Source organism: Channa argus, chromosome 4 (assembly GCF_033026475.1).
Source record: "Channa argus isolate prfri chromosome 4, Channa argus male v1.0, whole genome shotgun sequence".
NCBI lineage: Eukaryota > Metazoa > Chordata > Actinopteri > Anabantiformes > Channidae > Channa > Channa argus.
This window is the reverse complement of record NC_090200.1, coordinates 12,390,474-12,405,314: the sequence shown is the minus strand read 5'-3', so window position 1 is coordinate 12,405,314 and position 14,841 is coordinate 12,390,474. Positions and strand designations below refer to the sequence as shown.

The window sequence follows — 14,841 nt, the reverse complement described above, 5'->3', positions numbered from 1 at the left end:
GTCTTAGCTTTCCTCCTCATGGGCGAAGTTTGGTTAGTACTGTGATTAATAATTGTATGTTAAACTTTCTTTTAGCCTCCAAGTAGAAAAAGACATTGCAATATTTGTGGTGCAGACTATTTTACATAGCAAGGGCTAAATGCAGGGTCTAGAGCGTGAAGAAGAAATATGAGGCATGGTGTATAATCCCAAACACTGGCAGAGTTATATATAAATATAACTATTAGTCACAAGTGCCTGCTTCGAATAGTAATAACACTGAAATAATTAGTAGATTGATGTAGTTGACAGTCTCATCTTTGTCATTTTTAAAGCAAGAACAATCAATAATTGTTGATTGAAAGCAATAAAGAGCTGAAGTGAAATCGGCACTTCTATGTTTCATTGCAGAAGTTAGGAAAACCTATTTGAAAACCCTTTAGAGATTCTGAATATAGATTATACCAAAAATCCAGCCTTGGGGTGCAGCCCTTTTCAATTGTTTGTTGTGTAAACTTGTGTATTGTGTTAAGTGCAGTAGGTTTTTTTGATGTTGTTTTTCCAATGTCTAGTTTTGCAGTGACTGTTGAAAAACACCATTTTCCATCCACTCTGGGTGCTTGCAGATTGACGTTGGGTTCATGTGTGATTATACCTAATTCCTTGTGTGTGTATACTAACAACCCTGAAATCAACAGTTAGTACAAATATACCCTAAATTAGCTAGGTAGGTAGCTAAACTAGTTAGCTACAGTAATCTGTGCTACTTCAGTAGCAGCAAAAGTGTGACAGCTACATAACAGATACCGTCATCTTGAACTACCCCATGAATGCTCCTGAGTCATTTCTGCGGGAACTATAACTATTCTTTCATCCGGCCACTCTGGCTTAAATGCAGCATATGTATCCTCTCTGCCACATTAGTAGTTTTGTTTTATGGAAGTTTGTGTTGTAGTGGTTTGTAATTTGTCTTAAAATATAAAAGGAAATGTCAATGAATCCCCCCCACCCAGCCACCCACAAATAAGAAAAAGATAATTACTGGGAGGATCACATTGAGATTCTAATACTAGTGGAATGGCACCTAGGTCGGATGTGACATAATTACTTTAACTCTCTATTCATCAATTGGTCTGCAGCCTATCACAATTCCATTGAGATGTTGTCTTCAAGATGTAGTTTTGTCTGATTAACAGCCTAAAACGCAAACTGAAACTAACAAATTTTAATCATTGTGCTTTAAACACCAGCATGAAAATATCTAAACAGTTTAAATGTCTGTTAATTGATTAATGGCTTCTACTCAGTAATGTCAATAATCATCTGTTGTAGCTATAAATTAATTTGCACATAAAAATAATAGCTTAAAAGACTGTTGTTAGAGCGTTTACTTTTAATTGTTGGTTCTGCTGAGAAATAACCACAGTGAACACAATGTTTAGACAACTGTGGTAACTTTTTACCATTTATGTATTAAAGGATGTCTTTACTGATATTGAACTGGCTTCTTTTGGTTCTAGCTTGGGTAGTACATGCAAATGAATGCCATAAACCTTTCCTCTAGTTTCCCTATATAAAAATCCCTCTTCATCTCTAGTTGTATATCCCTCTAATTCTAGTTGAGAATTTCCTCCAGATGACATCACGTGGAGGAACCTTCAGTTCAGATTATGTCATCTTGTTGCTCATACTGTGAAGTTTGTAATCATAGTCAACCTGGTTTTCCAGAGCTCCTCCAGATGATATTATCTGAACTCCTAATGATGTAAATCTCCTCCGAGTGATGTCATCTGGAGAAGTTTTCCAGCTAGAAGCAGAGACATATTTTAAAATGGGGAAGCCAGAGGGAAGTTTGAAAGCATTATGTACATTTATACCCTAAACTAATGCCATAGAAAGCAAGTTGAAAATTGGTGAAGTTGCCCTTTAACTCACAGTCCACAGCTTTTCTGTCCTCCTTCCACTCTCAGCTGTGAGATCCATCTGTGTTGTAGTGCTGGCTCCCAAGTTGCCTGGTTGTAATCCCCCAAGCATGACCCTACTGACATGGTGGGTCTGTGCTGTGGAGTGGCTGCCAGCCCTGGCTCTGGCTTGTGGCATGAAGCTTCTGTTCGCACCAGTTTTTTGTGGCCATACAAAAACTCATCAGTCACTGCATGCTGATGTGGCTTTACAACAAACTGTCATAGGAACAGTGCAGAATGAGAAGCTGTTTTGGTTTGGTTGTGACATACTAGACAAAATGCAATGGGAATACAGAACTGCACTTTCAAGGTCTTCTGAAGAAACACTAACAAGTTTATTTTTTTTACAAACCCACCTTTCTAGTTGGGTTTAGATGTAAATGTACAATAGCTACAGATAAAGTGCTCATCTAAAATCAAAAAGACCTTTGCTTCTAAATTAATTCAGCCGTGTCTTTTAAACCACACTTAGTTGACAGGAACCCTCAGACCCGTCCTGAAAATGTCAGGCCACTTGAACAACACCACTCTGTTCCCGCTCTGTTACCAGAGCAACAAGCTCTGCAGGAGGAGAAAGCAAAATTACATGCCTTCAAAGTGAAAGGTGTGTGTGAGTATAAGGAAGAGGGGAGGGTGGGAGAGGGAGGGAGGTGTATACACTACAGGATCCTGCTAAGTCTGTTTGTTTTCTTCCCTCCAAATATACTTTAATTTTTGCTCCATTTTACAAACCTCCTTCTTACCTTCATTTGGGATTTTACAGTTGATTAATTTTATAGTGATTTGTTTGTCTTGGATCTGGCATAGTAAGCATTCTGGAATCATATTTCTAGACAACAAAATCAAATTTCTTGCAACTGCTGCAACACAGACCCTGAACATTATGTGTGTGTGTGAATGTGTTGTGCTAACCTTTTGTCTATGAAGAATTTCTGAAAGCAGGAATGTCAACTGGAAGCAATTACCCTTAATATCTTTTCAGTTCAGTGGCAAACACTATAAATGTAGACAAAATGTTAGTTATTTGCGTCAGCGTTTCCACAGCGCTGATGAAGAAGAGACAAGCATAAATCCTCCTCCCCAAAGAGCAAACTTTTGCGGAGAGAATTCGTGCCTCTGTTTTCAGCAGTCTTGTTAATATTCAGATGTCTTTTTTCCCCCCTTTCTCTAGAGCAGGGTGTTCAATGTAAAAGGCCAGGAGGAGTTCCCTTGTTCAAAGTTTTTTCACCCTCTTTGTGTGTGTGTCCCACCATAAGCCGCTTGAGGAGTTTGTGGCTGTAGCTGCCAAGCCATGAACGTCTGGGGCCACTTGTGGCGATTTATTCAGCTGCCTGTATTCCCAGACACTAGCTAATGTTTGGCAGTTGGCCGACTGGTCGCTACAGACATAAGGATGATGACAATAAACCAGACTGCGGGAGTCAGCTTACTGCCTCTGTTAGAGATGTTCTAAAATAGAAAATAAAAGTAGGACTTTTATTTTATATAGAGAGGGGAGTGGGGGGTGTTGTAGCTCTTGCAAAATTTAGTTCTCATTATCACTTTTGTAATTTGATAGCCATCCCACTAGCAGCTGTCATGTTGATTTAGGTGCATATTACCACCACTGTAAAGCAAACTGACACTCACTAGATGTTTTAGGTTTTTAGCTGCCAACATTGTGGCAGTAATGTTAGCTGAGTGTCTAAAGTGCTGGAACTGATGCTGCTTTTGATGTTAGATTCAATCTCCTTTCCCTCATTTGTCATCTGTTTTAATGTGCCACACTGAGTTTCCTGCTTAGGTGCCCTTATTGTACTGTATGTGTTGGAGGTGTCAAAGAAATTACCAGGAGAGCAGGAGAGTATGTTTGATAGGTGTGTGCCCTTAATGGGTGAGACCTAGGATCGATTTAGGTGACAAATCAGGGTAATTGCATTAGGTACTCAGATGCAAGTTATCTTTTTCTCTGAAGGGATGGACCAGGTAGTATTTTATATGCAGTTATTAAATGTCTAATTTGTCGTGAGAATGTGATGGAGGTGAAACGATATAGAGGAGAGAAGATAAGTGAGCTGTGAGGCACAGAGGACAGTGCTTACCTAACTGTGAGGAAAGAGTCTACCTTTAATTTATCCTCTTTGGTTGTTACATTGACAGTTTGTATTAGCTTCAAAGATTTGCCAATAGTGTATCCTCATTGTATCTAGCACACATATTCAGTGTGCTGTAAACATGGGACCTTATACTGTGTACCTACTATAAAGCCAAAGACTGCTTTCCTCTTAGTGTAACTGAGTAAAGGGAATAGAATGGAAATTAGCTTTAGTCAGATTCTACTGTCTTTCAAAACATGTAGTATGCCTTCAGAATGCTCACTTCAACTGGGTAATTTCCTAAATGCAACTTCCTCTGGTTTCAGTTAGGGTTAGACCATGTAACTTTAAATGCCTGGCTTGATTTGATGCGGAAAACTGACTTAATAGAAACCCTGTTATATCAGAGACCAGACAGATGGTAGCAGCAGCTGACTTTTAAATGCAGTCAGAGGTTTGTTTGTCTGGACAGACAAGTACTTATTCTTTGCCTGTTCCGTGATGTAATGAAACTAAATTGTTGCTATAAACGTTGAAACAGTGCAACGATTTAAACAGTTTGCCATTTTTCTTTTGGTTGTTTTTTCTGGCTGTGTTGGTCATGTGTCCCCTATGCATTAACAGTAAGAGGAGAATTACCTCTTTTGGTATGTATGTTGTCACAATGATGACAGTAAAGATTTGATTCAATTCAGCTATCTACATAGTTTTAGACACAGTTGGTAGAGATGCTGTGTCTGTCGGTCTATTTCTGGAGAAAGCCACTTTAAACACTGCAAGTTTACACTTTGACATTTATCATTTAAATAATTCTTTGTTTTGCCTTTTTGGATCTGAAATCTGTTGTACCTTTTATGTTAACCACCCTCTCTGTCTTCCAGAGTGCAGCAATGGAGGAGACTGTCATTTGGGAACAGCACACAGTGACATTACACAGGGTAGGCAACCTCCCTCAGATCTACATCTGTCTCTGTTGACACCTTAGTCTGGTTCTAATAACTGACCACCCTGTCTGACCATCTTCATACCTTTGACCCTATTTCTCCATATCTTTTTCATCCTCCACTGCACAGTTTCTTGTAGCTCACTATGTACACGCTTAAAAAAAAAAAAACACTTATACAGGATTCTTACATTTGTGAGAACAGAAGTTGCTACAATATATTTGACCACTATAGTAGATTTGGTTCACAAATAACCTTGAAAATATATCTATTAGCAAATGTTATATAAGCGGAGCAAATGGGTGATAATGTTGTTACTACTATGCTCTCTATCTCTGTAGACTCTAAATAGAGCTCGACATTAACGCTTGCATGGGGCAAGTAAAGTCTATGATCAGGCAAGTGGAAGGTGTCGTGCAGTTGCCTAATCGGGCAAGTAAAAAATAAATGTGATGGTTTGCATTCTTTCCCAAACATTGATTTGTGTTTCACCCGCAACAAATTAGTTTAAAAATCTTATTTTATTATAGAGCTGATTTAGAAACCAGGTCATTTTAATTTTCATTTGATGCCGTACTACTTCACCATAACTTAATGAAGCATTATTAATGTAGTGTGGACAGTAGCATGGACAATAGTAGTAGTAGAAGTAAGTGTCTATCCTGTTTTGCTATATTAATGTTATCAACTTTCTGAAGAATCATTGTGTTCTTCAGTAACTTTTACTGACATGCAGTAGCCTGCAGCTGCCAGTTAAATTTTCACTCTGTGAATGTGGCAAATAGTCGGTGTTGTTAACAAAGTATAGAAAATATTAATGTAGAAGCTTTACATTTTGCTGAACATTTAGCGCTGATCAATGCGGTTTTATGGTAAAATGGAACTTGAAGATGCATTGATAAACACACAGAGACAGTTTTCAAACCTCTTCCCTCGGAAAGACCAACAGTTGAAAGAAGGTGGCTGAAATTTTTGCTTCAGTAGGTTATTTTGTATTTAACTGCCCAAGCAGTATAGCTGTGCCATGGTAAACATTATTGAGTAGTGAACTGATTTTCTTGTACTACAATAAAATAATTTTAAATATCACAAATAAACAAATTAGTACATTGTAACAGACTTACAACTTAGCATTTTGTCTCAACAGAGAACTGATGACCAAATCTTAAAAACTCCAGAGGATCATAAACAAAATTCATAAACTCTGGGATATTAAGATTTTGAACAGATAGCTGAAAATTTTGCGACTACTACTAGGTACTTTAAAGTAGGCTATTTCACTATGAATAACCATCCAAAACACGAATTTCTGTACCTTTTGGTGCATCAAGTAAGGGACCGTCTGCTATTTACAAATAAATCCACAAATGGCACAAAAGTTTCTGTTAAAATTCAGAATGTCACAGTTTGTACGTATCTTAATATGCATTATTCAAAGGCCCCTTGCTGTCATTGATGTCTTGTCAATGTTTTAAGCTGCAAAATTATGCTGCAATATTTCTGAATAAGTCGCTTCAGTATTTGGATCAATTAGCTCATTAAAAATAAGGTGTAAAGTAAGACTACGGATTTTATATTATGTGGCAGGTACACATTTGATAATCGTGTTTTGTTTAGTTTTTTTGTCTTTTTCTGGTTTTATCATGGCCTTTGATCCGTATGTATGCCTCACTATAAACCTGTAATGTTTCTGCTTTCACAACAACAAAAGTACACTTACAACTTTTAATTATTTAGTTATTTTTACTTTTAATACAAAAGCCAACACCTGAAGACAAATTCAGTTATTGATTCAAAAATTCTTAATTCATAAGTCATATCATAATTTTTTATGACCCCAGTATTAATTTCCCTTTCTGTCAGCTGAGCCACAGTTATCAAAACAGTCAAATCAGTGCCATAATGTATTTGCTTGTCTGTGTGCAGGCACCAGGGTTTGGCTTTGGAATTGCCATATCAGGGGGTCGGGATAACCCTCATTTTCAGAGCGGCGAGACCTCCATTGTCATCTCGGATGTGCTGAAGGGAGGCCCAGCAGAAGGCCTGTTGCAGTATGATTTTGTTACATTTTGGGCAGCCCAATAAGATTGCAAGTTATGAGTATTAAATTAGCCTGCCTGCTCCTTTTCAGCATGTGTGTTCTCTGTGTCCCCTCTCTCTCTAGGGAAAATGACAGAGTTGTTATGGTCAATGCAGTCTCTATGGACAATGTGGAGCATGCATATGCTGTCCAGCAGCTTCGTAAAAGTGGAAAAATTGCCAAAATTGTGAGTGTCAGCATGCCATTCCTTTAGAAAACTAGTATTTTGTGAATAGTTGATGAAAAAACTATGATGTCTCATGTCTTAGCATCTATAACATTTGACATTTCATGACATTGTTTTTAGGAGAAATGTGGGTGATCTCACAACTTTTTAAATTTTTACTTCAAAAAATGTGTTATTCCAGACAATCAGACGGAAGAGGAAGGTGCATGTCCCCATGGGCCGATTAGGGGAACGGGAAACTATGTCAGAGCATGACGAGGAGGAGGACAGCTATGATGAAGAGATATACGAGACACGAAGCGGACGCAGTGGTGCTTACAGTGGTGTGGGTGGGGCCATGGGAAGGCGCAGCGGGCGGAGCAGTGGGCGAAGGGACAGGGACCGCGAGCGCAGTGGCTCACGGGAGAGGAGTCTATCCCCACGTTCTGACCGGCGCTCACACAACCTGCCCCCACGTCCTGCCAAGGTCACACTTGTCAAATCCCGGAAAAATGAAGGTGAGGCTCACAAAGTCGGGGGTAACAAAATTACAAGAAAACTTTGTATTATATTATAATATTTATTTATTTTTACAAATTACAGTCCAGGAAATCCTCTACCATTTTATTTACCTCGTTACCACTACCAGACATTTAAATGAGAATTTAAAGAAGACCTCTAAATCAGCATTGGTAAACTGCCAGAGTATTTGCCACCGACAGCAAAATCCAAGTTCACTCAAATAAATCCAAGTAAAAGAGCAATTAATCTTCTTTAATCAGTACTGTTAATCCCAGTGGGAGCAGCGGCTGTCAGAAAACTGGTCACATGGACTCTGTGCTAACATCGTCTTTGTTGCTGTCATTCACTTTGTAAGCAGAATATGGCCTGCGCCTGGCCAGCCACATCTTTGTCAAGGACATTTCCCCTGAGAGCCTGGCAGCCCGGGACGGCAACATCCAGGAAGGGGACGTTGTACTAAAGGTGAGGGAGAGAAGAAGCTTGGTCAATTTTTGCTTTCATTGTAATATATTCAAGATAAATGAAATGAAATTGCTGCTTTACTGATTTTAATTTCCATTTTGATAGAGGAAAAAATTATATTATGCACAGTTGGAGTGGCACTGCTGCTCCAGGTGTGTGTGTTTTTTCTGCTGCTCTGTATTTTCTAACTTTGCATAACAACACTCACTGTCCAGTTTCAGCTTGATGTTGCTCAGTTCAGCATATTAAACAGCTCTATGTGCACAACAGATGCTTCAGGTCATTTTTTTCACTGGGTTTTTTTTACCAGTAATATTTCTGAATTAACCATTTCTTACATGTGTTCTTTGTCTAGGTTGCATGTTAATAGTTTTCCAAACCAGTTAACTCCTGTTCATTACTGGTTTATTAACATAGTCATTGTAACAGTTGGTTTGCATTTGATCTTTTGCCCTTATGACAGTAATTTGAACTTCTAAAATGTCTTGTCTGTATATACTGGTACTTTCAGATCAATGGCACAGTGACAGAGAACCTCTCCTTGATAGACGCCAAGAAGCTGATAGAAAGGTCAAAGGGCAAGCTAAAAATGGTTGTTCAGAGGGACGATAGAGCGACCTTGCTGAACATCCCTGACCTCGATGACAGTATTGCTTCCGCCAACGCCTCTGACAGAGATGGTAAGACTGATGTTAAGTGTTGGAATCGACTAGAACGGGTTGCAGCTTGAGAACTAACTTGTCAGAACGTATTTCCAATTACAGTTGTGAACAGTGGCTCTTGTCTGATCAGACATTTCAGATATTCATTCTCTGGCATCCGACCATTCCAATCGATCGCATGACAGACATCGTAGCAGTCACTCTCGCTCTCCAGACAGACGATCCGAGCCGTCGGACCACTCCAGACACTCGCCCCCACAAACAAGCAATGGCAGGTAAATACCATCAATTCACAGATGCATGTTTTTGAGCTTTTAGATGTGATTAATAAAACAACACAAATATAAGTATAAAAGGTGTAATTTTCATAAATATTCATTTTGTTATCCTACTTTATTTCTGCTATTTTCAGTATTTAATATAAGACCATAGCAGTCCAGTGAAACAATGAGGGAGATTTTGACAGGTGAAAATATGTCTCTGTGGAGGCCACATTATGACTGCAAATTGATCCGGAACACTACTGCAGAGATGTTAATAATATTATCAAAACTAGAATATTAGAGATTAGATGCATGTAAAGCTATTTGTGTTTCATGTTATTAATGTATTATTGTGAGTGCGTAGCTGTTTACACAACCTTACTTCAAAATTTCAATCAACAGAAAATTATCAACACACATAACTGACAAATGTTTTTGAAACGTTTGTCACATCTTCTATAGTTTTTGCTTTCTTAGTCATGGGATTCTGTTTTTTTCTTTGTTTTTTGATTTTTATGTTTGGGTTAATACCATCCATTAGCCCATTCAGCACTTCTTTGACTCTAACCTTGTTTAAAAGTATCTCATTAATTCTTCATTTAAGCTAAAAAAGAGCACCGCAGTTTTTTTCACGCTGCTTATTGACCTGAGAAAAATAAAGGTCAACTGTTAAACTCCACTCTGCTTAGTGTAAATGTTCAGTGTTTACCTCCTATTACTGTTTGTCAGGAGTCGAATGTCACCTGCAGTTTTCATGCTTCACTTTCAAACACTGCTAAGTAATATAATGTACCAGTGGGAAAGCTCTTGAACACAGAAACTACATTAGCAAAAAGCCATGTTGCATATCATTGTAGTCTCACTAAATTTTATGCTTAATGAGATTTCATTCATTTTATACATGAACAGCTGGAGAATACCATAAGTCTATTACCCTGTGTGGATAGTTAATAACTTGTTAGTTGATTTAAAGTAGATTAATAGAGGTCTAGATTTAAACGTTTTGACTTAGACAAACTCTGAATTGAAGTGTTTACTGGAGGAATTACAAGTTTCTGTAAAGACATCAGTGCATTAACAGCAAATAATAATCTGATGAAATATTGCTGAGGTTATGTTATATGACATAAATTATTCAGTAATGTTTCTTGTTTTGACTTGAGATAATGGTCCTGTGAAAGTGTCACAAGATCTCTGTCTCTCCTGAATGTTGCACAAACCGCACGTTTGGAACAAGGACAATATGGGTTTCGACGATTAATAGACAAAGTGCTGTCACTAACCATGAGCATCTCTGCTCTTAGATGTCTGAGCTTGAAAGAACTTTGTATGACTGTGGATGTCTGACATTGTGCTACATCTTGCAGGATAGATTTTATTTTAGAGCAATTGTCACATTTCTGTACAATTTAAGTTAAGAAAAAATGTGTTGTAATTTTCTAAATGTCAGTTTTGCACTGTCACACTGTAAGTTTTGTAATTGACAGGAAGTAGATGTTGGGACAGTACATTTTTGAACCTGATCTATGACCTGTGACCCTTTTCTCTCAGTTGAGGAAGTTGGCAGTTAAAAGTAGAGCCTCCAACAAGACTTGTTGAAAAAGATTTTTGTTTCATTGAAGCCAGTTCAAACAGGGCCCTTCATGGGTACTTTGTTGCCCAGCCTGTGAATAAAGAAGTATTTTACCAGTAAAGGTTCTGCTAATGAGCTGAGCTCAAAGCTCTGAAGCTAGAATGCTTAGCCTCCTCCTCGCCTCATCTGAATTCTGATTCAAACCACACTGGGGATGTAAGGTTTTATCCAAACACAAGGAAATGCTGTCATCATTTAAAAGTTACTCATAATTTGCCTGGGTCAGTGTGTATTAGTTTACACGGTCTCAATATTTTTAAACTGACCATGAAGCCAAACCTTTTCTGGTCTAAAGCCAGAGCCACACAGTGAAATTCACCTGGAGGACAGAATCCACTCTGACACCTCAGATAAGCTGCTCTAAAAATAGAGCACAAAAGATTGGAAAGACAAAGTGGTGACCTTCAAAACTAAGATGCAGCCTCAGACTCAAGCTGTTCCTTTTCACCTTCCTAATCTTTCTCTTTTTTTCTTTCCCCAGCCTGTGCATTTCCACTGCAGTCATGACAAAAATTTAAACAGCCTCGACGTTAATTTTGTTGTTTGAAGTCAACATGATGTAGGCCTTACAGCTCTCCAGTTGGATACAAACTCCTCATCCCCAGAATACAGCATTTATAATCAAACATCTTATAATCTTATGTCTCTTTTTTTCTAAAGGTAAATTATACAAAAAAACTCTGTTTTTGTGAACAGTCACAGAAGTCGTGATGATGAACGAATCTCAAAACCGGCTTCGACACCAGCGAAGCTAGCGGAGGAGGTTCCTCTGCCCAAGCCGAAGGAGTCTGCTGTTGCCAGAGAGGACAAACAGTTTCCACCACTCCCAGGTCAGGGATATTGTATAGGCATCATCAAAAAATCCAGATCGCTATACTTGAAATCTATTCAGTTGTTTGTGTGAATTTCTAACCTCTCATTTCCATGCTTGTAAGACAAGCTAATGAAAATGTCCCTACCTGACATTTGCAGAAAAGGGATAAGGTGCTTCATGATAGTAAATGAAGTCTTTTTTAAACCAGTCATTTTTTTGCCCTTTTTTTAAAAGAACAAGTGAACAGAAAAGTTAAATTCAGATGCCTGCTGAGCCTGGCTGTGTCTGCCTGCAGCAAAGTGAAAATAAACCGTATGAGTTGATTGAGTCTGACGTTCCTCCCCAGCCTGCAGCACTCTGCTGCCTTTCTGTTTGACCTCCCTGCTCAGGACACTCTGTGCCTTGTGTGCTTGTGTGTGCACAAGTATCTGTGTGATTCTACCTTGTATATGTGTCACTGTTTTTGAATAAGTTTATCATACATATCTGCAGTTTTAGTAAGCTTTAAAGGTGTTTTATTTTATTTGTAAAGAGCAGTTTTAATGCTTTAATAACATTCATTTTTGTATGGTTTTGTTCAGAGCCCAAGCCGGTATATGCTCAGCCTGGACAGCCAGATGTAGACCTGCCAGTCAGTCCCTCTGATGCCCCTGTGCCAAGTGCTGCCCATGATGATAGTATCTTACGGTAAAGTTGATAGTCTAACGTGCATATATTGTAAAAGCAGTGTTTCCCCTACTGTAGTACAGGGTTGCCATTCCAACCCCTGTCTACATGACAGGCCAAAATATAGTTTTGTATTCCATTCACAGCCGATCAGGTTCTTTTTAACGCGAGTAAGCTTGTTAGCTTGTCTTACTTTTAATGGAATTTAACAAACAAAAAGTGTTGCATAAGAAATATATGACCAAAACATCTATCGTCCTCTTGTACATTTTTCTAGGGGAAAAACCCTGTAAAAGGGTTTCTTAATTTTACAAATCAGGAACTTCTCCAATATGATCTTTAGGTATATCTAATAACGTAAGCTCCTACCTCACTTAAGAGAGGCAAACTATGAGGAAAACACTCAAATTTGCATTTAACACAGTTTTCTTATACTCACATGTACAAAGGTTAAAACTTGGAATTCTGTGTTGTTTAGAAGTATGTATTTTGTTTCATGTATTGATTTGCTAAATAGAGTTGTATAAACAGCTTTGAATATGATGTGATGTAATGTAACGATGTCTGGAGAAGCAGACACTTTTTATAAAGTTTGTTTGTTTTACTGGCTGTTTTAGTATCAGTAGTATTTTATATTTTACATTTAATTCACTGTACTACTGTACTTGCTACCTGGTACAAAAGTTACATTTAAATACATTTAAGTACTTGTATTCCGAGGTTCCCAAAGAATTGTTTCCTTTTTTTTTTTTCTCACAACACTAGAAAGTAAACTGTCTCCACAAAAGAGAAACTTAGAAGGCATCCAGGTGTATAACTAGTAGCAAAGTGTGGTGTATATTTGTCTAAATAAAATGTCATCAAATGCTGGACTGTCAAAGAAAATGAGCCTTATTGATTTCTTCATCTTCAGGCCAAGCATGAAACTGGTGAAGTTTAAGAAGGGGGAAAGTGTGGGGCTGCGGCTTGCTGGAGGGAATGATGTGGGCATCTTCGTAGCTGGAGTGCTAGAGGATAGCCCAGCTGCTAAGGAGGGCCTGGAGGAGGGTGACCAAATTCTCAGGGTGAGAGAATTTATTTTTACTAACTTGCATGTACTGACAGCTATAGTTAAGCGCTCATATGTGAATTGAAGTTGGTGTAAAACAAAAGATTTCAAAATGCTAATCTGTTGCTACAAAGTATCTTTATAATTTTTTTTGTTTGTTTTAAACAATGGTTAGCTGGTAGCCTGAGCAAACGTCAATGTAATATGTGGTATTTATTCTTGAGCTTTTTTCCTTTTTATTTTTTCTTCTAATTGTTGTTTTTACACACTAGCTGCTTTAAAATTCTGGTACCTCCAGGCTGGTCTCTTAGCAGTGGCCCTGAGGAAGTGCACACAGAAAAATGACTTAGTTCTTGCAGTTTAGTAAAACCTGCCGTTACCTAGGCAATACTGAGAATGGAATGAGCTATAAATAACTTTATAAATAGATATCTATTACATTACTTTAATACATTAATGTACATTAAAGCATGTTTTCTACAAAAAGCATAAACACTAACTATTTTATACATTGTAGGTAAATAATGTAGATTTTGCAAACATAATTCGAGAGGAGGCAGTGCTGTTCCTCCTGGACCTTCCTAAGGGTGAAGAGGTGACCATTTTGGCACAGAAGAAGAAAGATGGTAAGTGAAGTGAGTAAGGAAATAAGATAAAAAAATACATTTCTGTTGACTGTATGGGCCTGGTGTTACTGACTCTCTGCCTTATCCTGTTCAGTGTATCGGCGGATCGTGGAGTCAGATGTCGGTGACTCCTTCTACATTCGAACACATTTTGAGTATGAAAAGGAGTCTCCTTATGGATTAAGCTTTAACAAGGGTGAGGTTTTCCGTGTAGTTGACACCCTCTACAATGGCAAGCTGGGCTCCTGGCTTGCTATCCGTATTGGCAAGAATCATCAAGAGGTGGAGAGGGGCATCATCCCGAACAAAAACAGGTGACAGCCTCCTGACACACATTCAAAAATGCCTTGCTCATCAGATTTTACAAAGTGCGATGTGCTGGACTGTCAGTGTTCTTTTTTGTTCTCTTTGTTATAATTATGTGTAATATCCTCAGATACTGGCAGTTTTGAGGTTAGCTGTGGCAAGTTTATGACACATCATTAGCTTGTGTTACATTAAAAACTAATCGTCTTTGTGCTATTTGTCACCAGAGCGGAGCAGCTCTCCAGCGTGCAATACACCCTTCCAAAAACAGCAGGGGGCGACAGGGCTGACTTCTGGAGGTTCCGTGGTCTTCGCAGCTCCAAGAGGAACCTTAGGAAGAGCAGAGAGGACCTCTCCTCTCAACCAGTCCAGACAAAGTTTCCAGCTTATGAAAGAGTAGTCTTGAGAGAGGGTGAGTATTCCGAACCAGATCCCTGCGAGGATGTACAGTATTTCAATGCCAAAGTAAAAGATGCAGCTTGTTAATATTTTTTTGTTTTGTTAGCCGGTTTCCTGAGACCAGTTGTGATTTTTGGGCCCATCGCTGACGTTGCTCGGGAAAAACTCTCCAGAGAAGAGCCTGATCTTTTTGAGCTTGCAAGTATGTTTTAAGGCAAAATATTGCAAATGC

General features: G+C 38.5%; 1 protein-coding gene across 17 annotated transcripts in view; it reads left to right on the top strand.

The window, feature by feature from the left end:
* tjp1b (tight junction protein 1b) overlaps positions 1-14,841 on the top strand; it is a 55,479-nt gene that overhangs the window by 30,293 nt on the left and 10,345 nt on the right. For 12 of the 17 annotated variants that reach the window (XM_067500189.1, XM_067500185.1, XM_067500188.1 and 9 more), the window contains 14 exons: positions 4,900-4,956; positions 6,889-7,013; positions 7,127-7,229; positions 7,411-7,726; positions 8,086-8,192; positions 8,704-8,872; positions 8,985-9,129; positions 11,447-11,580; positions 12,146-12,251; positions 13,144-13,294; positions 13,796-13,904; positions 13,999-14,218; positions 14,438-14,622; positions 14,716-14,811. In XM_067500189.1, coding sequence (XP_067356290.1) covers positions 4,900-4,956; positions 6,889-7,013; positions 7,127-7,229; positions 7,411-7,726; positions 8,086-8,192; positions 8,704-8,872; positions 8,985-9,129; positions 11,447-11,580; positions 12,146-12,251; positions 13,144-13,294; positions 13,796-13,904; positions 13,999-14,218; positions 14,438-14,622; positions 14,716-14,811 — 2,023 coding nt within the window. Of the gene's footprint in view, positions 1-4,899; positions 4,957-5,303; positions 5,395-6,888; positions 7,014-7,126; positions 7,230-7,410; positions 7,727-8,085; positions 8,193-8,703; positions 8,873-8,984; positions 9,130-11,446; positions 11,581-12,145; positions 12,252-13,143; positions 13,295-13,795; positions 13,905-13,998; positions 14,219-14,437; positions 14,623-14,715; positions 14,812-14,841 lie in introns of those variants that run through there. The other 5 variants (XM_067500190.1, XM_067500200.1, XM_067500183.1 and 2 more) reach the window with 3 other exon arrangements.